The sequence below is a fragment of the Onychostoma macrolepis genome, chromosome 07 (assembly GCF_012432095.1).
Source record: "Onychostoma macrolepis isolate SWU-2019 chromosome 07, ASM1243209v1, whole genome shotgun sequence".
Taxonomy (NCBI): domain Eukaryota; kingdom Metazoa; phylum Chordata; class Actinopteri; order Cypriniformes; family Cyprinidae; genus Onychostoma; species Onychostoma macrolepis.
Genome location: NC_081161.1, coordinates 45,416,907 through 45,440,852, shown reverse-complemented (window position 1 = coordinate 45,440,852; position 23,946 = coordinate 45,416,907). Strand labels below are relative to the sequence as shown.

The 23,946-nt window shown below is 36.2% G+C and overlaps 1 protein-coding gene and 1 pseudogene across 1 annotated transcript; one reads left to right on the top strand and one right to left on the bottom strand.

Annotated features, from left to right (window-relative positions):
* Positions 1–11: 11 nt before the first annotated feature.
* LOC131544688 (macrophage mannose receptor 1-like) lies at positions 12–23,280 on the bottom strand (annotated as a pseudogene).
* Positions 4,628–6,812, top strand: LOC131544684 (uncharacterized). The gene is made up of 5 exons (XM_058783069.1): positions 4,628–5,378; positions 5,466–5,844; positions 5,982–6,083; positions 6,176–6,408; positions 6,478–6,812. Exons 2-5 carry the CDS (start codon positions 5,628–5,630, stop codon positions 6,739–6,741), a joined length of 816 nt encoding a protein of 271 aa, XP_058639052.1. The 5' UTR covers positions 4,628–5,378; positions 5,466–5,627; the 3' UTR covers positions 6,742–6,812.
* Positions 23,281–23,946: the final 666 nt, after the last annotated feature.

Below are 23,946 nucleotides of genomic sequence, written 5' to 3'. Positions count from 1 at the left end.
AGCTAAGGCGTGAGGTTAACAACATCTAAAACCAATTTTAATCATATATTATTTTGCACTTCCTACAAAGGCCTGAATTGAATGACAATAACAATGAAAGTGTTATTCCTTAATACCTGTTTGTGCCAATGTCTGATTATTACTGAAGGATTAAAACACTTTGCCACCTCCAGATTTGACAGAGGACATGCACAGCTGATTGTAGTTTGTTGATGAATACTGTAAATCTAGGATTTAAATGTAGGTGTAAGGAAAACAATTCGGTGGCCTAGAGAGCTCAACATGCTGCAACTTAAGAAAACACATGCAAATAGAAAAAGCACCAGCAAATTAATAAAACATCTTCATCAGACTGACAGCGCATGTGTTGAAAATACTCACGACACAACCAGATATAGAAATGTGCAGCAAAAAAAAAGAAATGTGCTGCAAGTAGCACAGGCCACAACAGGAGGACCTTAACAATGCCAAAATAACCCCAACAAAGTTAAAATTAAACAAATAGTTAAAATAGTCTCCTCTCTTTATAGAAAAGACACTGCTAAGAACAGTTTCCTTCATGCTGAGTGCTCACCCAATGCCATTAAAATGTGGTTTACCCTATAGCCAGTTTTTGAGACTCCGCCATATTTGTTCTAAGAAAGAGGATTTTGAGGCTAAAGCCCAGAGCCTGTATATGGATTTTGAATCACAGGGTTATCCTAATAAGTGGCTTGACACTGCACTTGAGAAGGTTTCTAGCTTACAAAAACCGGAGGAAAGAAATTTGACTATAAATAAAAGAAACAAGCGTTTTTCATGTATCTTTAAATCCACATGTAGTCCACTGAGTAATGACGTTAACCAGTGAGTTTATTTTTTCTATATCTTTGCAAGAAATTAATTTCATCATTCAGAATTCCAGGAATTCCTCAATTAACTTGTTTTTGATAATCACATATTCTTATTTTTTTTTCTTTGGTCACACTTTATATTAGGTGGCCTTAACTACTATGTGCTTGCATCAAAAAATAAGTACAATGTACTTATTGTGGTCATATTGTATTGCAAAACACTTTTGCTGCTATTGAGGTGGGATATGGGTAAGGTTAGGGACAGGTTTGGTGGTCTGGGTAGGTTTAAGGGTGGGTTAAGGTGTAAGGGATGAGTCAACAGTGTAATTATAAATGTAATTACAGAAATTAATTACAGATGTAACTACATATAGGTATTTAAAAAAAAATAATTACAATGTAAAAACATGTATGTACACAATAAGTGCATTATACCAAATTATTAATTTAAATGTAAGTACATAGTAGTTAAGGCCACCTAATATAAAGTGGGACCTTTTCTTTCTTACTTTTTGAATAAAAATCGTTTTTGTGTCACTACCCTTCTAATGCACAACATGGGTCTAAAATGACCCGTATTCATTTCCTATGTTATTTCAATTATGCCTGAGTGATTCTTTGCTGAAACTTTCAAATAAATGCATTTTATCATTTATTGTTCCAGGTATTCGTTAAATATCTTGTGTGGGGATTGTATTTATTTATTTTTTATTTCCACAAATTGTAAGGTAGGGATGAGACAGAGAGAGAATCCACTTGCAAGCACAACTTTAAGAAAAGACAAAACTCAAGAAAAACTCATAATCCTCACAGAGAGAGCCAGAAACATACAGGGAACAATACAGGGAATGATAAAACAATGGCCAGCAACACAAGTGAAAACCAAGCTGTTTAAATACACACAGACAGACAAGCTAAATTAGAGCTGGGAATCGATTCCAAAAAGAATCGATCCCATCAAGAGGAATCGACTCCTCATTCAGAGCTTTTTTCAGTTCAACAAAGTTTATCTATGGGAGCGTCTCAAACGGAAGGCTGCATCCTACGAAGCCTGCACACATTTAAATTCACGAAAATAAACTGAAAGAAAACGAGTCTGTACTGAGATCATCAGAATTTGAGGATGCAGCCTTCCGTTTGAGAAGCACCATTCGCCTCCCTCATGCTCGATAAAAGAGTTGTGAGATAAAAGATTATTTTTTTTATATAAAAGATCTATTTCATTTTGATATTTACCCTTCGCCTCATGCTCGCTAAAAGTGATTAGAAGTCTGATTCGTTTCCACGAAAAGTTTATTTCGGATAGATTTAATGAACCAGTTAAAAAAATAATAATTATTATTATTCAGGGGTTATTTTACGGTGGAACTGGTTTATGTTGTCCACAATTTTGAGCGCTGCACGACAGAATAGATCATGACGTGATTGAGGATCTTATTTCCATCTAAAATACTATTTTTTTATTTCTATCAGCCAATGATCATTCTAAAAGAAAACGTCTCGAGCATAGATCAGTGGCCGAGCATCTGATTGACAGATAAACCACGAGCTCTATCAGTGTTATTCTTAATGTTCTGGTTATTATGTTTCACAGTTTGTTCATTTTATCCAAAGCATACAGTCAAAGTAAACTTCATCATTCAGCTGAACTGTGCACATTTACTTTAGACACTTCATGTCTTGTTCAATTCATGCGATGTCCTTGCTGAGCAGTGAGGGCAGTTCTCCTCTGACCAGACGAAACCCGCAGTTCAAAAGTTTATATTTCTATTTTTTATTTTGTTGCAATTTCTAACAATAATAGTATTATGTAGTTAGGTATTTTATTATATTTTTAGTTATATGTTATATTTTAATTTTATTATATTTTAATCGAGGTCTTCACTGGGGATATGTCTCTGGGGGTCATCTGGGTGTCCTGGTCTCCGCTGACGATCAGGGCTGTAGACATCATCTCTTGGTGCTGATCCACCATCTGATCGGATACGGACTGAGAAACAGACTAGGAAAGAAACAGACAAATAGATGCCATTCTTCTTACGATGTAACGAGTACTTTGGGTGTTATGGGGAGTGTTCCCGGTTCCGGTTGATCTAATTAATGCAGCCTAACAATCCTTTAACGGATTTGAATAATAGAAGCGTATTAGTGTGTTATGTGTAAACCAGGCTAAAGAGATGGGTCTTTAATCTAGATTTAAACTGACAGAGAGTGTCTGCCTCCCGAACAGTGTTAGGTAGACTGTTCCAGAGTTTGGGTGCTAAACAGGAATAGGATCTGCCGCCCGCAGTCGATTTTGATATTCTAGGTATCATCAAACCCGGTATCACGCCAAAGCGTGCAGAAGACACTGGTCCACTCGAGGATGCGTGTAATTGTCACGCTTTGCCTCCTCTAGGCGTGAAAATTACACGCATGCATGAGGGTGAAGTTACCAATAGAGTACCAGCAGGGGCGATCATTTTCTCAATGCCAACAGCTCCCTACAGACCAAACAGAAGCGATTTAGTGCATTCTCCAAGCATTCCCGCCCAAGGTAAGCTTATGATTTTTGTGTTGATATTAGTTCTTTATTGTAACTTTAGCAATATGACATCACCATATTAATGCCACAGACAGGTCAGTGCCTGGACGCAACCTAAGAACCTGCCGGTCACGGCCCGGTTGGGTCATAATTTAAACCATATTTTTTTCTTCGAGCGCGGTCATTTCAGAAATCCTGATGTAAGTTAGCTGGAGTCTAGCTAACGTCATATTTGCATGTGTGGACTGTGATTTTTTTTTGTGAAAATATAACAATTAAAAAAAAAAAAAAAAAATTGAATAATAGTAATAATAGTATTATTGTGTTCTGTAAAATAAAATAGTAATGTTAGCCTAATATGCACTGCCGGTTTTAGCGCTGTTTATAAAGCGCGTCAGTGAATGAATTGTCACAGGTTTTTTTTTTTTTTTTTATGTTTTGCCCTGTAATCGAAATCTTATATAGAATTACAGCTATTTATTTGCCCAGCGCATTTTTTTTTAAATTGTGTAAACCCCCTGCTCGCTGATATGTTATGCGCACTTGCATTAAAGTTACATCCTTTCTCTGCGTCCAGTGTACTTTCTGTTCTGTTATGCAGTCCTGCTTAAAATTGTCATAAACTTGCAGTAATTAGAGAATTTAGAGGCTAAACTATATATGTCACTCATTTCTATGAATTCTGATCAACTGTTCATTCATGCAGTTTACATGCTGAATATGCATTGTGCAATAAAAGCATCACAATTACCTACTTTATTTTGTTGCACTGCAGTTGTGCATGTATAATATGACTAATCCAGCAAGCCTTGCTGCAAGAGAGTTAACTGGTTTTGTTTTGTTTTCCTTTGTCCAACAGCTCCTGTTCTTACACACCACCCTTCCCTGTTAGTGTTACCTAAACCTAGTGTACAGTATACCTTTGTATGAAAACCAACAGCTCTTTTAAGAGCTTCTTCTAAAGCTTCACTGTCTTCAAGTAAGCACTGCTACTCTGTTCTTTATTTTTCTTTCACCTTACTCTCTCTCACTGCCCAAAACACTTAGCCTTCCTTTTTGTTTTTCCTGACTCCCTATAGCCTCCCTACACCCCGTCCTCAATCCTTCTTTTTGTCTAACCATGTTTTTATCTTGCTTTGCATAGTGTTGTTGAAATGGCTGCTCAGCAAGACAGAGGGATAGCAGAGGATGCTATTTTCATCGCAGACATGCTTCTTGCTCAAAATAAAGTGAGTATATTTATTGAGACAGTGATCTTGCAGTTTTGGTGGTAATACTAAATTGTGGGAATTAGAGCACAAAATTTGTATGAACTGCTCAAGAGTTGGCCATATTTCAGTGTTATCATACAATTCTCACTTTCTGTCATGCAAGGCAAAGGAAGCCAAGGGCAAAGCAACGTATGCTTATAATAAATTTAATGTCCGATGGGTGGAGAAAGATGCTGAAGGATGTCCACTGCTTAAAAGAAGCAGAAGTGGAGAGACACGGAAATCTTCCAAGATTATTTGTGATTACCCACCAAACAATTTTTCTTAACAGAGTGTAACTGTGCCTATTGTATATAGATTGAAGCTTGTTAACTCAATAAGGTGTTCTTTTTAATAAATTTGTCATTTAAATGGAATTGTCAGACATGCTAAACAGTCATGCCTATTATAGCCTTAAGTCACTATACAAACATTGTATTACTGGGTTTCACATCTCTGGCCCTTTAGCTCCAAACATGATCAAACACACCTGAATAAGCTAATCAAGGTTTTCAGGATTACTACAGAGTTATATGCAGGTGAATTTGATCAAGGTTGGAGCTAAACTCTGCAGTAAAGTGGATCTCAAGGGCCAGAGTTGAGAACCCCTGCTGTATTATATGTTAATAAGACAAAAAAAAGTGTTATCTCCTTTCTTTAACAATTTTTTTTTAGTAGTATCTGTAGTTGGCAGTAAGGATGCTACTCCTTTTGAGTCAGCTATGGAGGTTCCCACAGTTACCCAATCAAACTGCTCTGAACACTTATTTGGTAAGATGTCACCACCTTACTGTAATTAAGCAAGTTAGCAATAAACCTGAAAGGAATGATTTTTGTTTGTTTGTTTCTGTCTTACAGACAGTGAGATGCAGAAATTACAGGACATTCTGACCTCAGCAAATGTTCAAGGCACAAACAAGTATCCTTCAACATCCAAATCATGGTGCTTGCACCAATCTGTAGCCCAAGAGGAGTGGCGGAAAGCAAGGTCCTATCACATAAACTGCTTGCCATCCTGCAATGTGGTTCCAGAACAGAATTGCAGCCACTGCACATCTCCTGCCATCATTTGCTGCAAAGACTGCATGCCAGAAGAGTGGCTGTGTATGGATTGTGACATACACAAAAAACTCACCCTTTCATAACAGGGAGTCCTGCATTGAGGGAATTTACAAGCTCATTGAGCCAACAGTGTGCTGTGTAAAAAAAGATGGCAAATATACACTGGTCAATCAAGGTAGTGTTTTGAACCTTATTGGTGAAGTGGTTAAATATATATATTTTTCTTTTTCAAATTTTAATTTAAATTGCAATCATAATTGGACATATTTTAATGCTTTCTCACTAATCATTTAACTGTTTTTTTTTTTTCAGTGTGTTTATTACCTACAGTGAGACCTGTCACTTTATGTACTTGTGACCCTGTAAGCATCACTGAATCAGCTGGCAGAGCAATTATTTTGGTTTGCATAAATGGTAGGAACCTATGGTTTTATATTTTAATTCATTCTTGTTCCTTTGTTTTTTTTTTTTAAATAACCAAATATTGTTCTATATTTTAATTTTAGGTCGGTATGATTTGCATTTGCCAAATTTGTTGTGCAAAGTATGTCTGGCACAGTGGACACCTGACATGAGTGACCTAATAAGAAGTGGGTATTGGCCAGCATCTGTGAATGCTGACACGCTGTTTTCAGTGGATGTCTTCAGTACATTTGAAGAAATGAAAACTATTGCACCCAGTTTATCAAGACAAGGTTTTTTGCAGATGTTGGAGAGAAGGACTTGTCACTTTGGAAGGGTAAGATCAGTGTGGATCAAAGTTTCCTTAAGTAGAGATCATTTTACTCTTCACTAATCTAATGTACAGGCTGGGAAAATACATGGAGATGTATTCCAAAGAAGCTTTATGGAATACACATTCTGCCAGTACCAGTGTGAGAAAATGGCCAGTGTAGAGCACTTCACCTGCCCGGCATGTACACCCAACACCCTTGCTCTTTGTGCAGATGGCAACAGAAAACTATACCGATTTGACAATACGTCACGACTTAAATACGACAAGCTCTTCATTATCCTGCTGCATAACTTTGCTCTGGATACAAGAAGTAATACTAGACAACTGCTATTGTAAATATCAGCTGACAATCATAGGCTGTTTGCTTTAAGGTATGTCTACCATTTTATGCATGTATGAATGTTCTTGTCTACGTTTTAATACATGTCACTTTGTTTTTTACATTGAAAAGTGATATGTAAATAAAGTTATTTTTCATTATTTTTGTGTTTTCTGTATAAAAACCTATAAGTTATCATATTTAACCTAAAGAAAATGAATATAACAAGTTAATTGGAGACTCTGAAATTGCCCAAGGTGTGAATGGGAGTCTTTAACATCGCAAAGAAGAGCATTTTTAGCTAATAATGACAATGTTTTTTGGTATGAATTCATACAACACGTTTTATGCTTTGTTTTAGCAATGTCTGTTAGGAAGTTATTTTATGCTATAGTTCTTTTTGAAACCCTACTTCCTTACAACCCTAGTTTGCAAACCGGAAGAACTACATAATTAACGGGCTGTCTATCACTTTGTAATCCGCTGCAACTGGGAATTGTAGTTTTTTTCTTTTCTTTTGTTTTTCTTTCTCATAACTGGATGTCTGGAATATAAAACTGAGAGTGCACTCAGGGGCATGGGACGGATGTGAAACACATTAGTCTGTTCAGAATTTGAAATTGTAAATGATAACCAGGTGAAATTCAATTTTGACCATTTTTTGTGATGGCCCTTATTGGTGATCACACCAAAAGGTAGCCCTCATAATGGAAGAGTTCAAGAGCTTTGTATAACAGTTGGTCTCATCATTGTAGCCCCTTCAGTTGCTGAATTATAAGACTCACAACATGCGTCAATGTCAAAGTTCAGAGGTCAATATTTCAAAGTAGGAGCCATGTATAGCCTTCAGATGCTGTTACTCTGCTGATCAAGACCATTACAATGATGTATTTGGTTTAGTCTTATGACAAAATGTTAATTTTCACTCTGCCCACTCAGCCCTTGTGTCATGCATACATTTCAAAGAGACATGAAATGGTCTATTGTATAAACATTAATTAAAATGTAGTTATTGGACATAAAAGCAAAATTCTTTAATGACAAATTTATTTTGACTTATCAGAATCACAGATGTCACCGTCATTTATTTATTTTTTTTCACAAACCCTGACCCAGGGGTCTCCAAACTCTGTCCTGAAGGGCAGATGTCCTCTGGAGTTTAGTTCCAAGTTACCTCAAAACACACCTGCCTGGAAGTTTCTAGTAGTTAAACCTTGATTAACTGGTTCAAGTGTGATTAAATGGCCAGTGTAGAGCACTTCACCTGCCCGGCATGTACACCCAACACCCTTGCTCTTTGTGCAGATGGCAACAGAAAACTATACCGATTTGACAATACGTCACGACTTAAATACGACAAGCTCTTCATTATCCTGCTGCATAACTTTGCTCTGGATACAAGTAATACTAGACAACTGCTATTGTAAATATCAGCTGACAATCATAGGCTGTTTGCTTTAAGGTATGTCTACCATTTTATGTATGTATGAATGTTCTTGTCTACGTTTTAATGCATGTCACTTTGTTTTTTACATTGAAAAGTGATATGTAAATAAAGTTATTTTTCATTATTTTTGTGTTTTCTGTATAAAAACCTATAAGTTATCATATTTAACCTAAAGAAAACGAATATAACAAGCTAATTGGAGACTCTGAAATTGCCCAAGGTGTGAATGGGAGTCTTTAACATGGTTACCTTAGCAACGAACATGAACCTCGCAAAGAAGAGCATTTTTAGCTAATAATGACAATGTTTTTTTGGTATGAATTCATACAACACGTTTTATGCTTTGTTTTAGCAATGTCTGTTAGGAAGTTATTTTATACTATAGTTCTTTTTGAAACCCTACTTCCTTACAACCCTAGTTTGCAAACCGGAAGAACTACTTAATTAACGGGCTGTCTATCACTTTGTAATCCGCTGCAACTGGGAATTGTAGTTGTTTTTTTTTTGTTTTTTTTCTTTCTCATAACTGTATGTCTGGAATATAAAACTGAGAGTGCACTCAGGGGTATGGGCGGATGTGAAACATTAGTCTGTTCAGAATTTGAAATTGTAAATGATAACCAGGTGAAATTCAATTTTGACTATTTTTTGTGATGGCCCTTATTGGTGATCACACCAAAAGGTAGCCCTCATAATGGAAGAGTTCAAGAGCTTTGTATAACAGTTGGTCTCATCATTGTAGCCCCTTCAGTTGCTGAATTATAAGACTCACAACATGCGTCAATGTCAAAGTTCAGAGGTCAATATTTCAAAGTAGGAGCCATGTATAGCCTTCAGATGCTGTTACTCTGCTGATCAAGACCATTACAATGATGTATTTGGTTTAGTCTTATGACAAAATGTTAATTTTCACTCTGCCCACTCAGCCCTTGTGTCATGCATACATTTCAAAGAGACATGAAATGGTCTATTGTATAAACATTAATTAAAATGTAGTTATTGGACATAAAAGCAAAATTCTTTAATGACAAATTTATTTTGACTTATCAGAATCACAGATGTCACCGTCATTTATTTATTTTTTTTCACAAACCCTGACCCAGGGGTCTCCAAACTCTGTCCTGAAGGGCAGATGTCCTCTGGAGTTTAGTTCCAAGTTACCTCAAAACACACCTGCCTGGAAGTTTCTAGTAGTTAAACCTTGATTAACTGGTTCAAGTGTGATTAAATGGGGTTGGAGCTAAACTCTGCAGGACAGTGACCCTCCAGGAGCAGGATTGGACACCCCTGCCCTAAACCAATAAAAATTGTAATCAGTTGCATTGCATCTCCAGAAAAAAGTTTCAGAGTGTTCTCAAATGAATGGTATTTATGGCTTTAAGTACGGGATGAGTTGCATTAAAAATAAATCACAGTATCATTACAGATATGAGGGGCCCTCAAAGCAGCAACAGTTAAATATGCCAGGTATATACAGTATACTGTGGTCATCTGGCTAATTGGCTATATACACAATCATTGTCTAATTTACTTTACAGATGCCATTATAATTTTTAAGTCGCTTTGGATAAAAGCGTCTGCTAAATGACTAAATGTAAATGTAATGTAATTATATTACACTTCCCTTATCTCCAAGAGCAATACAGTAAAACAATTTGCTTATTACTTTACTTTCATGTTTCTTTGTAAAACTCACACCAGTCTTTACCACAAACAGAGCAAGATACCAAATCATGAGGTCTGATTCAGGGTCAGTTTTGCATATGAAAGCACAAGAAACATAATAAAACATGGTCTAGACCAAAAGACAGTAGGCAGTTGGGACAAAAGTACAGTTGACTAGGTTGACTCCTCAGCTCACATGAAATCTTTCAAAAGGCCAATAAAATAAATAAGGGCAAATAAATAACTGCAATTCTATATAAGATTTCGATTACAGGGCAAAACATAAATAAAATAAAAACCCTAAAAAACCCTGTGACAATTCATTCACTGACGCGCTTTATAAACAGCGCTAAAACCGGCAGTGCATATTAGGCTAACGTTACTATTTTATTTAAACAGAACACAATAATACTATTATTCGTTTTTTGTTTTTTTTGTTGTTTTTTTTTAATTGTTACATTTTCAAAAAAAAAATTCACAGTCCACACATGCAAATATGACGTTAGCTAGACTCCAGCTAACTTACATCAGGATTTCTGAAATGACCGCGCTCGAAGAAAAAAATATGGTTTAAATTATGACCCAACCGGGCCGTGACCGGTGTTACGAGATTTTCGGTTTCCGCGATTTTCAGTTTCAGTGGGCGGAGCATACATGAATATTAATGAGTGGAACTGACAATTTCAGTTTACGCTCCTTGTATCTCAGCAGGTTTAATGGACTATTTTTAAAAAAGGTAAATATATTTACAGCGTTGCATTAACCTATTCCTAAACTACATTTGTTCATCATTTCGTAACAGTTTTGATTAGTTTGCAGTGTTTTGTTCACACAAACCTTGCACGTTTTGTGCAGTCGTCCCTGACTGAATGATTGCAGATTGCAGTCTTTGTGTAATGTTAGGATAAATCACCGCAAACCAGTTGTATACATTGATTTCAGTTCGTTAATTGTGCTGTTCATTTGTTGCTCGCAAAGCTTTAAAACTGTCTTATTAATTGTTATCATTTGTTGAATACATTATGTCTGCTACAAATGAAATAAACCTATATGAATGTATCTGTGGACATTTTTGTATAGCGTGTGATGATCCATGTCTTAACTTACTCTGTTCAACATTCTCCGTGTTGTTTGGTTATAAACTAACTGCTAAGTTGCTGAAATTGTCATTGTTTTTTTCATGTTTCCCATATATAATATTTAAACATTTGTACAAACAAATATAAATTAAGATGATCACAAGTAAAGGTGTAAGGTTCCCCTTGCACAGTGAAACCAAGAATCCCAGAACACCTGGATGATTATGTCTACACTGATTTCCAATAGTAGTGCAGATATAGACATGTGAACCAACAACCATTTCAATTATTTATTGATATACTCTTCTGTTACCTTTTATGTTTTAAAACGGTCATCCTCTGGCAATGAATGAAATAACATTCACCACCATATCAGTGGCCTAAGAAGAATTTTGCAACCTACACTGATGTTATTCTCTGTCATCTGTTCTTTGACCATGTGTTGCACTGTACTTGGATGATACACAATGATGATCATTTATACAAATGCATGATCTATTTTACATTATAAGCCATAAAGTTTCATAAACATATATTATTAATTAGGCTTTAAATAGAGGCACTTTTCTATAAAAATAAAGTGGAATAAAGATTGGATTGTGGCCTTGACTATCTTTTGATATCTAGATGTTGCTATAATGTGTTTTGGTGTGGAAGTTTGATATTATTTGAGACAGTGACATTTTGTTTTTAAAATATGAATTCAATAATAATTCACACTCAAAATTTAGTCATGGAGGATGTGATTAATATAAGTTTTCCTCAATTTTGAGTATGAATCACTATTGAATTCTTGTTACAAACTAAAAAGATTTATGCACCAAAACAAGACTACATAGGAGAAAAGAGTGTGATGTAAATATCCTTGTTGGATCTGCTGTATAAAAATATGACACATAATAAAGTTATTCTAAGATCATATGTAAGAGAGGTAAAACAACAACATATTTCTAAACTTGATTCTGGCATTTGACTAGTGACATTCAAAGGTTTTGGGATTACTATGTTGTTGTTTTTTTAGTATTATTATTATTATTTTATTGTATTTTATTTTTTAAGAAATGTATGCTTTTGTTTGACAGGGATGCATTTAATTAAAAACGACAGTAAGTACATTTATAATGTTACAAAAGATTTCTATTTCAAATAAATACTGTAGAACTTTCAGTTCATCGAGGAATCCTGTTACTGTGTAATGGTTTCCACACTTCATTAAGCACAACAATTTTCAACTCTAATAATAATCAGAAATGTTTCTTGAGCAGCAAATCAGCATATTAGAATTAATTCTGAAAGATCAAATGACACTGAAGAGGAAAAATTGAAATCTGACATCACAGACCTTAAAGCCTTAGAACAGTAGGCTAATCAGAATCAGATATTTATTGCCAAGTGTGTTTACATACACAAGGAATTTGTCTTGGTGACAGGAGCTACCAGTGCAAAGAAAAAAATAATAATACAGACATACATTAAATTAAGTTGCTGTTAATAAAATCATTTTGTTAACATCAAATTAGTTGCATATTCTATTCCATAAAATGCCGTGAAGGCCTATTTGTTTTCTCATTTACAGTGTACCAAATATAGGCTACTTTATACACTTTTGTCCATACAAATTTGTTTAATCCAAAATTGTGCTTATGTATTAAAGGAACACTTTCATCCATGTGTGTGGTCTTGGATTCCTGTTAATTTTGTAAATATAAGTCAAACAGATTAAAAATGATTAGTCCACAGATACAAGTTTATTTCAGCTGTTGCACTCAAAAGATAACAATAGCAGACAGTTTTAAAGCATTGCAAGCTAAGCTACAGCACAACAAACTGAAATCAATACAACTAGCTGAGGTTTGCTGTGCTTTATCCTAACATTACACAAAGAATGCTTGCTATCATTCAGTCAGGGACGACTGCACAAAACGTGCAATTAATAAAAACATTATAAACTGTTACAAAATGATGAACAAATAGGCAAACGTTTGCACAACGCTGAAAATATTTTAAAATATTCCATTAAACCTGCTGAGATACAAGGAGCGTAAACTGAAATCGTCAGTTCCACGCGCATGTCCGGGAAACTCATTAATATTCATGTATGCTCCGCCCACTGAAACTGAAAATCTCGGAAACCGAAAATCTCGTAACACCGGCAGGTTCTTAGGTTGCGTCCAGGCACTGACCTGTCTGTGGCCTAATATGGTGATGCCATATTGCTAAAGTTACAATAAAGACCTAATATCAACACAAAAATCATAAGCTTACCTTGCGCGGGAATGTTTGGAGAATGCACTAAATCGCTTCTGTTTAGGGAGCTGTTGGCATTGAGAAAATGATCGCCCCTGCTGGTACTCTATTGGTAACTTCACCCTCATGCATGCGTGTAATTTTCACGCCTAGAGGAGGCAAAGCGTGACAATTACACGCATCCTCGAGTGGACCAGTGTCTTCTGCACGCTTTGGCGTGATACCGGGTATATCACACACCCCAGACTCGACTTCAGTGGAAAATTACTCATCCGCGGTTGTGCACTTGTTTGCTCATGAGCAAAGGTGTTTTTAGGAGTCTAACTTGCAAGCGCCAGACCACTGATTCGTCAAGCATGCTGTCCTGCAGCGCCTGTTCTTCTGACTATTTTGTTGTAAGTAACGAATATGCTTCGGGGAAATGTATCGGAGTAAAAGTATACATTTTTAATTAGGAAATGTAGTGACGCAAAAGTAAAAGTTGGCTGAAATATAACAACTTAAGTAAATACTCCCAAAAAATACTTAAGTACTGTAACGAAGTATTATTACTTCATTACATTACACCACTGGATATTCTATTATTTCCATTACACTAATAAATATCGTTTGAGCCGTGCAAATTTACCAAAGCACAAGGTTAATCAGTACAATGCCAAAATCATTCAATAGAAATTAAGATGTTAAGTTAAAAATTACAGGTATACAGCAAACATAAATTATTATTCATCTTCATTCATCTTCATTTTCTGCAGTCTCTCAATCTTTAAAATCAGCAACCAGTCAACTGGAAACTAAAAAATAACAATTATTTTCAATTACATTAATGAATAAAATTTTACTTTGAAAAAAACACACTACCATGATGAAAGTGAAAGAAAACAGTACAAAGGTTTCTCTATGATGAGTAAATATGATGCCCTTATGACCACTCACAAAATTAAATTGGCAGATGAATGTCCCATAAATCTGAATTTAAATTACACAAACAACATTTGGAAAGAGTTTGTAAAAGCAGTTCTGAAGGGCGAGGCTCTTAAAATGGAGTAAACACATCCACAGAATAGTACATCAACAGGAAACACACAATTTGTTTTCTTACATGAAAGTTCTGTGTATCTTTCACTCTTAATATCTGCTGCAGATGAAGTTGAGTTTGTGGTGTTCAGGACGGCTGATCCAGCGCTGATCTCCTCCAGACTGAACTGCTCCAGATCTCACTGCATCTTCACAGTCCTCCGCTGATGTTGTGTTCCCTGGAGCCCAGTTCTGATAGCACACAGTCTCTCCACTCACCCAGAACCAGATGCCCACCGTGCAGGAGTGACGTAAACCCAACCACACCTCCGCAGTAGACGCCCGTTTAACCACGTTCATCACACGACGCTGAATCTCTTCTGAATGAACCGAGACCAGATCCACATGATTCTGTCTGCAGTATCTCAGAGCTTCAGACCACGTCAGACTCTCTCTGATCACAATCAGTTTATCTGGAAACCAAACAAACACAAGCAGAAACTAGAGAGAGACTGATCAAACACAACATGCAGAACAAACTCTGTGGATGAATTTGTCATGTCAGACATGTAGCAGCAACTTTAAGAGATCTGGAGGTGATGATGGATTGTGTGTGTTTTGTGAGGATCTGCTCACCTTCATGACACACAAAAGAATATTGATCGGTGCAAGAGACGTCAATCCATCGTTCTGACTGACAGCTGTACAGTTTTCAACACCTCCATCATTATTAGGTTCACCAGTGCTCCAGTATCTGAATGAGGAGTCACTCTTATCTGACCACAGTCTCTGACTCTGAACAGACCGATCCAGACTTGTGATCCAGATAACTGTCTATCACTAATGATCTTCTGAACCTGTAGACTCTCATTCTGGTTCCTCACACTGACCAGATCAGTGTGATTCTGTCTGCAGTAACTCTGAGCGTCTCTCCAGTTCATCCTCTGATTGACAAAGACGAGTCCTGTGTTCGCTTCCAGGATAAACAAAATCAATGCTTCAGTATCTCTCAAACACTTACACTATAAAGAAACCTTACAATGGCAATATGATATGCTTAGAATTGAATAGCTTTAAGAGTGAGTAACTGCCATTACAGTTTGTAATTGTGTAAACACATGCTGTGTCTTATGTCTAGAATTCATTATGTTGGTTCACTTTATTTATTTGTTTATTTGTTTGTTTCTAGGACAGGACACAATAAGACAAAATATAGGAAGACACATGGACTGTGCTCAAAATATCAATTCAGCAATATATTGTGATGCATTGCTCGCTGATACAAGTGTATGAATACGGATGCTTTTTGAATTAGGGAAATGTTGCGAGAAGATCAGGGTGATTCTGTGGCCAGATGAGACAAAAATACTACCAAATAAAAGAAAAAGAAAATTCAAAGAAGGTGAAGGTACTGTTCATTTCTAAAGTATTTGAGTTTCTTATATAAAGTCCTTTTTGTCAATGTTCAGAATAACTACATACAAATAACTATATTGTGAAATATATTGTTACCGTAAAATAAAATTAGTCATACCATGAATTTTGATCATACCACCCACTCCTAGTTAGTATAATAATAGTGGTTACAAAACATGTAATAATAAAACTATACATAAGGGTACACTCTAAAAAAAGATGGTTCTTTAAAGGTTCTTTACATGCAGTAACGATTATATTTAGAACCATAGTATCCTGAAGAACCCTTTTATGCTGAAATGGTTCTTTGTGTTAGAGTTTAGGGTTCTTTATTCCCGCCCTTTTGTTTTTAAAATCTTTCAAAAATTACTGATTTTCTGGAGTTCAGTGATACAGCTACACAGACTGTCAACACACTCTCAACAGGTAAATGATTTCATTCTTAAATTTAAATACAAATTTAAGTTTAAAATTTCAACTGGTGTCCAAACAAACATGTTCTTTTCTCTTTGAAGCTGAGGATACTTCTCTCCTCTTCTCCACTAAGTAGGTAACAGAGATATTGAATTAATAATCCATACTGTTAGAATTTTTTAAAATTATTACTTGGTTTTTTAAAGCTATCCCATGACTTTATATCACTTTTTTTTCTTTTAAGATTGTGAAGGGCTCACATGCTGTCCATGTTTTGCTACTTTTGGCCTTCCTGAACATAGTTGTTTTTACATAAACAAATGGACACACTGTAATTCTAAACTCAGTTGTCTATTTCAGATGCATCGCATCCCACAACCTCATCAGTAGTAAGTAGCTGCCAGCAAATGATGATTGATTGCTCTCTCTATCTCTCTCTCTCTCTCTCTCTCTCTCTCTCTGTGTGCGCGCATGTGCTGAGTGAGTGGGCGGAGCGTTGAGTGTGAGTGTTTGGCGTGTGCAGGTACGAGTGGGATATTTTTTTCTATCTTTTTCTTTCTTTTCTTGAATACTGTTGGTTAAATTTAGTTTGGGAGGGTAAGGTAGGGTTTTTTAACATACCGGAGCGTCTGCTCCCGGTTTGTTTCAGGAGCATGGCGGTCTCAGGTAGTTTTGATTTCCTGACACGGCGTCATGGTGTTAAAGTAGACTCCGCTGTGAATGTGGAAGAATGTAGTCTGGCTATAGGTGAAGTGGTTGGTACTGAGAGCATCTTGTCTGCATCTCGTATGAATAATGCTATTGTGGTGTTTGTAAAGACAGTTGATTTAGCGAACCAGTTAGTTGAAAGTGGTGTAGTGATTAATGGAATTTTCACCCCAGTACTTCCCCTTTCTACTCCATCGAAAAGAGTAACTTTGTCTAATGTGCCACCTTTTATCTCGAATGAGGTTTTGACTGGAATGCTTTCTCGTTATGGCAAACTTGTTTCTCCGATAAAGATGATTCCAATCGGGTGTAAGTCCCCGTTATTGAAGCATGTTGTGTCTTTTAGACGTTATGTCTATATGATTTTACAAGACAATCTGGATGAATTGGATTTGGCTTTAAATTTTCGTCAGGATGAGTTTAACTATGTTATTTTTGTCACAACAAACAACATGAAATGCTTTGCTTGCGGGGAGTCGGGTCATTTGATCCGCGCTTGTCCAGGTAGATTAAATCAGCTGGAGAAAAATCGTTTACCGGCTGATGGGGGGAAAAATAATGTTGTGCGTGATGATGAGATACAGGATGTTATTGTTGCGTTGCCTGCTGCTGTTGATGCACCTAGTACAAGTTTGCCTCAGAAACCGGTACCAAAGGCAGTAGTTGACAAAGTTACAGATGTAATGCCGACTGATATATCTGGTGAGAGAGAGAATGCTGCGGTTGACGCAGAAAGAGACGGGCCTTCTCTGGTAGATGGGCAGTCAGTGCAGGTTCTAGTGGACGAACAGCGAGATGGTGGTAACCCTGTTATAGTTGGGGAACAAGTGTCTCTCAACATAGAGCAGGATCCGATTTTTATGATGGATTTAGACGATGTTGCCTTTAAAACGCCTCAGAAGAGACGATTAAAGCAACAGCACACTGGTAAACAGACCAAAAAGACAGACATTTGTGATTTGAGTCAATCTGAAACAGAGTGAGAGTGATTTCTCTGAATGTAGTGTTTCATGCAGTTTACCTCAAAGTGGCTTTTCTAGCCAGAGCTACACTGTAGAGGATATAAAGTCTTTTCTTAAGGTGACTAAAAATGCCAGAAAAGTAAGGGTTGAAGAATATTTTCCTGATGTTCTGCAATTCATTGAAAAGACAAAGACTTTAAGAAATGATGGAGGTTTTACAAACCAGGAAGTGTATCGGCTAAAGAAGATTCTTGCCAAACTTAATGCCCAACCAAGGTTGAATGCCAGTAATGATAGCACATAAATATTTTTTCTTTTTGTTTTCTTTGGCTGTGCTCATTTTGTTTTCTTTTTCTATTAATGGGGAGATTTTCATGGCTTCTCTGAATGTAAATGGGGCTAGAGATATTGGGAAAAGGTTTAAATTATATGAGATAATTAAACAAAAGAAAATTGATGTCTTGTTTGTTCAAGAAACACACACTGATATATTAAATGGTTCTGACTGGGCTAAAGAATTTGAGGGGCTTTCTGTTTTAAGTCATTTGACTTCAACTAGTGGTGGGGTTGCCATTTTATTTTCTAAGAATTTTATTCCCTGTTCTTACCAGGTAGAAGAAGTTATAAAAGGCAGGCTTTTGAAAGTTGTTGCCCAGTTTGAAAATTGTTCTTTTATTTTTGTCTGTGTGTATGTTCCAGTCAATTCGTTGGAAAGAATGATTTTCTAGACACTTTGAGTAATGTATTATGTAATTGTAATCCTGATAGTTATTTGTTGTTAGGGGGAGATTTTAACTGCACTGAGAGTTTTCTTGATAGGAATCATGTTGAACCGCATATGCCCTCACAAAAACGACTTATTCAATTATTGAAAACTCATGAGATTGTTGATGTTTGGAGAAATTTCCATGGTATTCAAAAGCAATATACGTGGGTTCATGCTTATGATAACTTGATCTCACTGGCAAGGTTGGATAGATTTTACTGTTTTAAACATCAGCTTAATCTTTTTAGAAGCTGTTCAATTTGTCCAGTGGGTTTGTCTGATCATAGTTTGTTACAGTGTGTTGTATCTCGTAGCTTCATTAAACCAAAAAGTGCTTATTGGCATTTTAATAGTAATTTATTAAGTGATAAGCACTTTAAAGATATTTTTAAAGAGTTTTGGATTTTGTTTAGAACTACAAAATCTTCTTTTCAATGTTTGCAGCAGTGGTGGGATGTTGCAAAAGTACAAATTAAGCAGTTGTGTCAGCAATATACTCTCAATGTCACAAGAGACATTACCCGTTCAATGAAAACAATTGAGAAAGAGTTAGTGGAGCTTCAGATGCTTGTTGATAATACATGTAATTTGGCTCAGTTTGATTCTCTTAATAAGAAGAAAAATATTTTAGGTAAATTATTAGATACAGTTGCACAAGGAGCTCTGGTCAGATCACGCTTTCAGAGCATAGAAATGATGGATGCACCTTCCAAATTTTTTTTCAATTTGGAGAAGAAAAATGGACAAAGAAGATTTATACATGCTTTGAGATCTGAAAGTGGATCTTTGTTGTCAGATTCTCATGGCATTCGAAAAAGAGCAGTTAGTTTTTATGAAGAATTGTATAAAAGTGAACTCTTGCATGAACAAGCTGATAATGTCTTCCTTGAGAATTTGCCTCAGTTATCTGAAGAGGCTAATGCTGAGCTCGGCAAAGCTTTAACTCTGGAGGAGTTGGAAAAAGCTCTTCAAAGCATGGAATGTGGGAAAGCACCTGGACTTGACGGGTTGTCAGTCGACTTTTATAAGTCTTTTTGGCCGGAGGTGGGTCCGGACCTATTGGAGGTGCTTAAGGAAAGCCTGGCCAGCGGGCGGCTACCCACAAGTTGCCGTAGAGCAATTCTCACCTTGTTGCCGAAAAAAGGAGACCTAAATGATATTAAAAACTGGAGACCAGTCAGTTTGTTGTGCAATGACTATAAATTGTTTTCCAAAGCTCTGGCAAATAGATTAGGAGAAGTTTTGGAGCAGGTGATCCATCCTGACCAGACCTATTGTGTTCCTGGTAGACAAATTTCTGATAATATATCTTTTATTAGGGATGTTTTGGACCTTGGTAAAGGTCTTAATTTAGATTTTGGCCTCTTGTCACTCGATCAAGAAAAAGCTTTTGATCGTGTTGAGCATAAGTATTTATGGGATGTTTTAAAGGCGTTTGGTTTTAGTTCTAATTTTATTTCAATGGTTAAGGTTTTGTATAGTGGCGTTGAGAGTATTTTGAAAGTTAATGGTGACTTATGCGCCTTTTAAGGTTTTAGAGGTATAAGGCAAGGGTGTGCTCTCTCAGGTATGCTCTATGCTTTAGCAATTGAGCCTTTTTTAAGTAAGTTAAGAACAGATTTGTATGGCTTGCATATTCCAGGATGCTTAAAGGTATTTAAATTATCGGCATATGCTGATGATGTTGTTATTTTTATTAGCTGTCAGAATGATGTCAATTTGCTGCTAAAACTGTTGAAGGATATCAGAGTGTTTTCATCTACTAAAGTAAATTGGTCTAAAAGTGAAGCCATTTTGGTTGGGAGATGGTTAGGTGGAGATCCAAACCTCCCAGATGGTTTAACTTGGACTAGGGGGTTTAAGTATCTTGGAGTGTTTTTGGGAAATGAAATGGTTGTACAAAAAAACTTTGAAGGAGCTATTGAGAAAATAAAAGGTCGTCTTGATAAATGGAAATTTTTACTTCCAAAGTTGTCATATAGAGGTCGTATATTGATTATTAATAACTTGATAGCATCTTCTTTATGGCATCGGTTAAGGTGTGTTGATCCTCCAGCAAATTTTTATTCAAAATTCAGTCAATTTTGATAGATTTTTGGGATAAACTGCACTGGGTTCCAAAAGCTGTTTTGTATTTGCCCAAGGAAGAGGGTGGTCATGGTCTTATGCACTTGCAGAGCAGAACAGCAGCTTTTCGGCTTCAATTTGTACAGAGACTTTTGAGTGGACCAGTGGATTCAAACTGGAGATCTGTAGCCTTCATGGTGCTGAAGTCTTTTGGATTCTTAGGTATGGACAAGTCTTTGTTCTGGTTGAATCCTAAAAAGATGGATTTGTCCAAGCTTCCAATTTTTTATCGTAATGTTTTTAAGGTGTGGACTTTGTTCACTGTGCAAAGACCCTGTGGAATAAGTTCTTTATACTGGTTGCTACAAGAACCTTTAGTCTGTGGGTCACGCATGGACATATCTCTCGAGGGCCCTTTCCCTGCACTCAATGGAATTCTTCTTTCTTCTAAAGTAACAACTCTTGGGTGCCTATTACAGTCAGCTGGAAAGGACTTCAAAAATGTTGATTTAGTGGCTGGACAGTTGGGATTTCATTCAAAACGAACAGTCGCTAAACTTCTTGGCAATGGAGAGCTGCTCTCACAGCGGAAGAAATCAAGTTGTTGGAGGACTATTCTGAGGGCTAATTGTTCCAAACAGTGACGATCCTTTCCCTGTTTTGTTATTATCTCCCATTTTAGAAGATTGTAGAGGTGTTTTTTTGTACTGTGAAGATGTGACACTAATTGGCTTGGAGCCAGCTTCCGGAAAAGAAATGTACAAAATGTGTGTTAAATCTTTAAACAAAATGTTTTAAATAATAGAGTGGATACTCCTGGCGTAATATTTTACAGTTGGAAGAGGGTGAGCACCCTGAATGGAAAGCGTTGTACAAGTCACCATTAACTAAGAAATTTGGGGATCTGCAGTGGAGAATTTTACATGGGGCAATTGCAGTTAATGCTTTTATTTCAGTTTTAAATCCTGACGTTGGTCATGATTGTCCTTTCTGTCTGCAGAGAGAAACTGTATTTCACGCATTTATGCAATGTTCTAGACTTGGGCCGTTGTTTACTGTTTTACAGAATTTATTTTTGTGCTTTGGTGAGACGTTTTCTATTAGGATTTTTATTTGTGGTTTTAAATATGTTCAGAGAAAACGTTTTAAATGTCAACTCTTGAATTTTTTATTAGGTCAAGCTAAAATGGCTATTTATGGTACTAGGAAACGCAAAATTGAACAAAACACGAGTTATAGTTTATTGGCAGTTTTTTTCAATTCAGTAAAATCTAGAATTCTCATTGATTTCCGTTATTTCAAAGTCATGAATGATCTTTTTTCTTTTGACTTGATTTGGTGCTATGGCGGAGCTTTGTGTGAGGTTTTTGAAAACAACTTGGTTTTTGCTCCTATTTTGGTTTAATATTATTTTTTTTTTTTTTATTTTTTTTTTTTTTATTTTTTTTTTTTTTGACCTGATTGTCTGGTTAATGTGTTAATTGTCTATAATAAAGTGTTTTAGAAAATCAAAATCTCTTTTCCTTCTCTCTCTCTCTCTCTCTCTCTCTCTCTCTCTCTCTCTATGGGAGATGTGTGAAAGAGATAATGGTTTTAAGGATAAAATAAGAATAAATAAACTTTTTTTTTTTTTTTTTTTTTTTTTAACAGAACAGTTTTAATGCCCAAATGATTTCAACCTTAATCTAAAGATTTGTCAAAACTTGTAAGAAATGTTTTCGGTGGATTACAAATAAAATTAAGGATATCAAGTATGATCAAATGTGTCACAGAAGTTATTTGCTAACTCATCTCTTTAGCTGTGTTCATTAATTGTCATGGTGCTGCTACAGTGTTGTGATTATGAATATCACTATGAGCTCTTAAATCTAGAGCTGGTCGATTACAATTAGATCTCCTTCTCTTTCTGTTTATGTTTTAGTTAACAGGTTTGCAGATATATCTGCCACAGCATTACAAAAGTAGATTTGACTTGGTAAATATTATGTTTTCATGCTTTTTCATTTACACTGATTCATAGCGTTTACTGTTGCCACGATTCATTTTTCATACGACACATCATTTGTTAAATGAATGTTTATTACATCAGGTGTTTGTACTCACTGTTATTGCAGATGAAAGACAACTTTTTACTACATTTCCAATCATGCCATTTCCCTTTTTTTATAAAAGTGCACTCATCTGTGCCATCACGTTGTTTATCAGCCCAGTTCAGATCGAGCACAGGTTCACCTGAAGACCAGTGCCATTCATCACGACCCGTCTTCTGCAGCCCAATCCAGACATACTGAACACGTCTATTATTAACACTCTTGTTCAGCTCGTTCATGTCGTTCATGTTGTCAGCGGTGGCCAGATCTGTGTAATTCTCTCTGCAGTATCTCTGAGCTTCAGTCCAGGTCTTGTTCTCATTTATAAAGTGATACTGACGCTGAACACATTCAGATACGGAGCAGAGAGCTGTGAAAGAGAGGCTTTGCTTTAATGCTTTTCAACTGGATCAAACCGAATGAAGCCATAAACCATAAATAAACCGACAAACACACTCACCAATGAGAAGAAGAATGAAATATAGAGTTTGGTCCATTTCTGAAGAATAAAAATATAGACAAACTCATATTTTAAATATTCACAGATCTTAACAGGAACATAAATGCACAATGTGCAGTGCACAATTATCAAGACAATATTAATATTACAAAAATATAATATTAGTTAAAGAATGCACATGTGTGTTGTTCTTACTTCAGAGGTGGTGTGTTTCTGTCCTGAGTCTGGTGTTTCTGTCTGCAGCTTCAAACTGTGATTATTATACAGTATCTGCTCTCTTCCGTCATTCAGCGTCACATCATTTGTTTATTATAAAAGCGCTTTTCATTTTTCTTCCTCATTCACATATTTTTCCTGAATTCTTTCTCTGTGTTGGTCTTTGTTGCTGTAATTCTTTGGGCGTGTTAATTTGAATGTGGTGGAGGCAGGCTGCATGTTCTGTAATGAAGCACTGCATTTCCATTGTGCCTTCACAGTAGAAATCCACCTTAGCATTTGTATTTTCTACATTTATTTGTATTTATGTATTTTTGTTTTCCATGTTTTTAACCTTGGAAACCAACAGCATGTTTCTGCATACCAAACTAAACAGTATTTTCACCAAATTTGAACATATGCTCTCTTTCCTAGCGTTTATCCCGCACTGGTGCAGGGTCCGCTGTTTGGCACTTCGCTCTCCACTTCTTCCGGTCTAGGGTGTCCTCGGGGGCAGCATTGACTTGGCATTGACTTGTTTTGCTTCTGCTATGTCACATACGCTGTGTCAATATTATTATCTGTTGTGTCATGAGTGCTATGCACACAATGTAATGACACATGCAAATAAAAGTCAACAGTAACAGCACACTCAACTCTTTAACTATGGAAATATAGGCACAGAGAAG

Excerpts from the sequence above, each read along its gene's own strand:
- LOC131544684 (XM_058783069.1), top strand. The coding sequence starts at position 5,628 with ATGTGGTTCCAGAACAGAATTGCAGCCACTGCACATCTCCTGCCATCA. Across the intron at positions 5,845-5,981 it reads ATATACACTGGTCAATCAAG|TGTGTTTATTACCTACAGTG; the intron begins GTAGTGTTTTGA and ends TTTTTTTTTCAG. Across the intron at positions 6,084-6,175 it reads TATTTTGGTTTGCATAAATG|GTCGGTATGATTTGCATTTG; the intron begins GTAGGAACCTAT and ends TTTTAATTTTAG.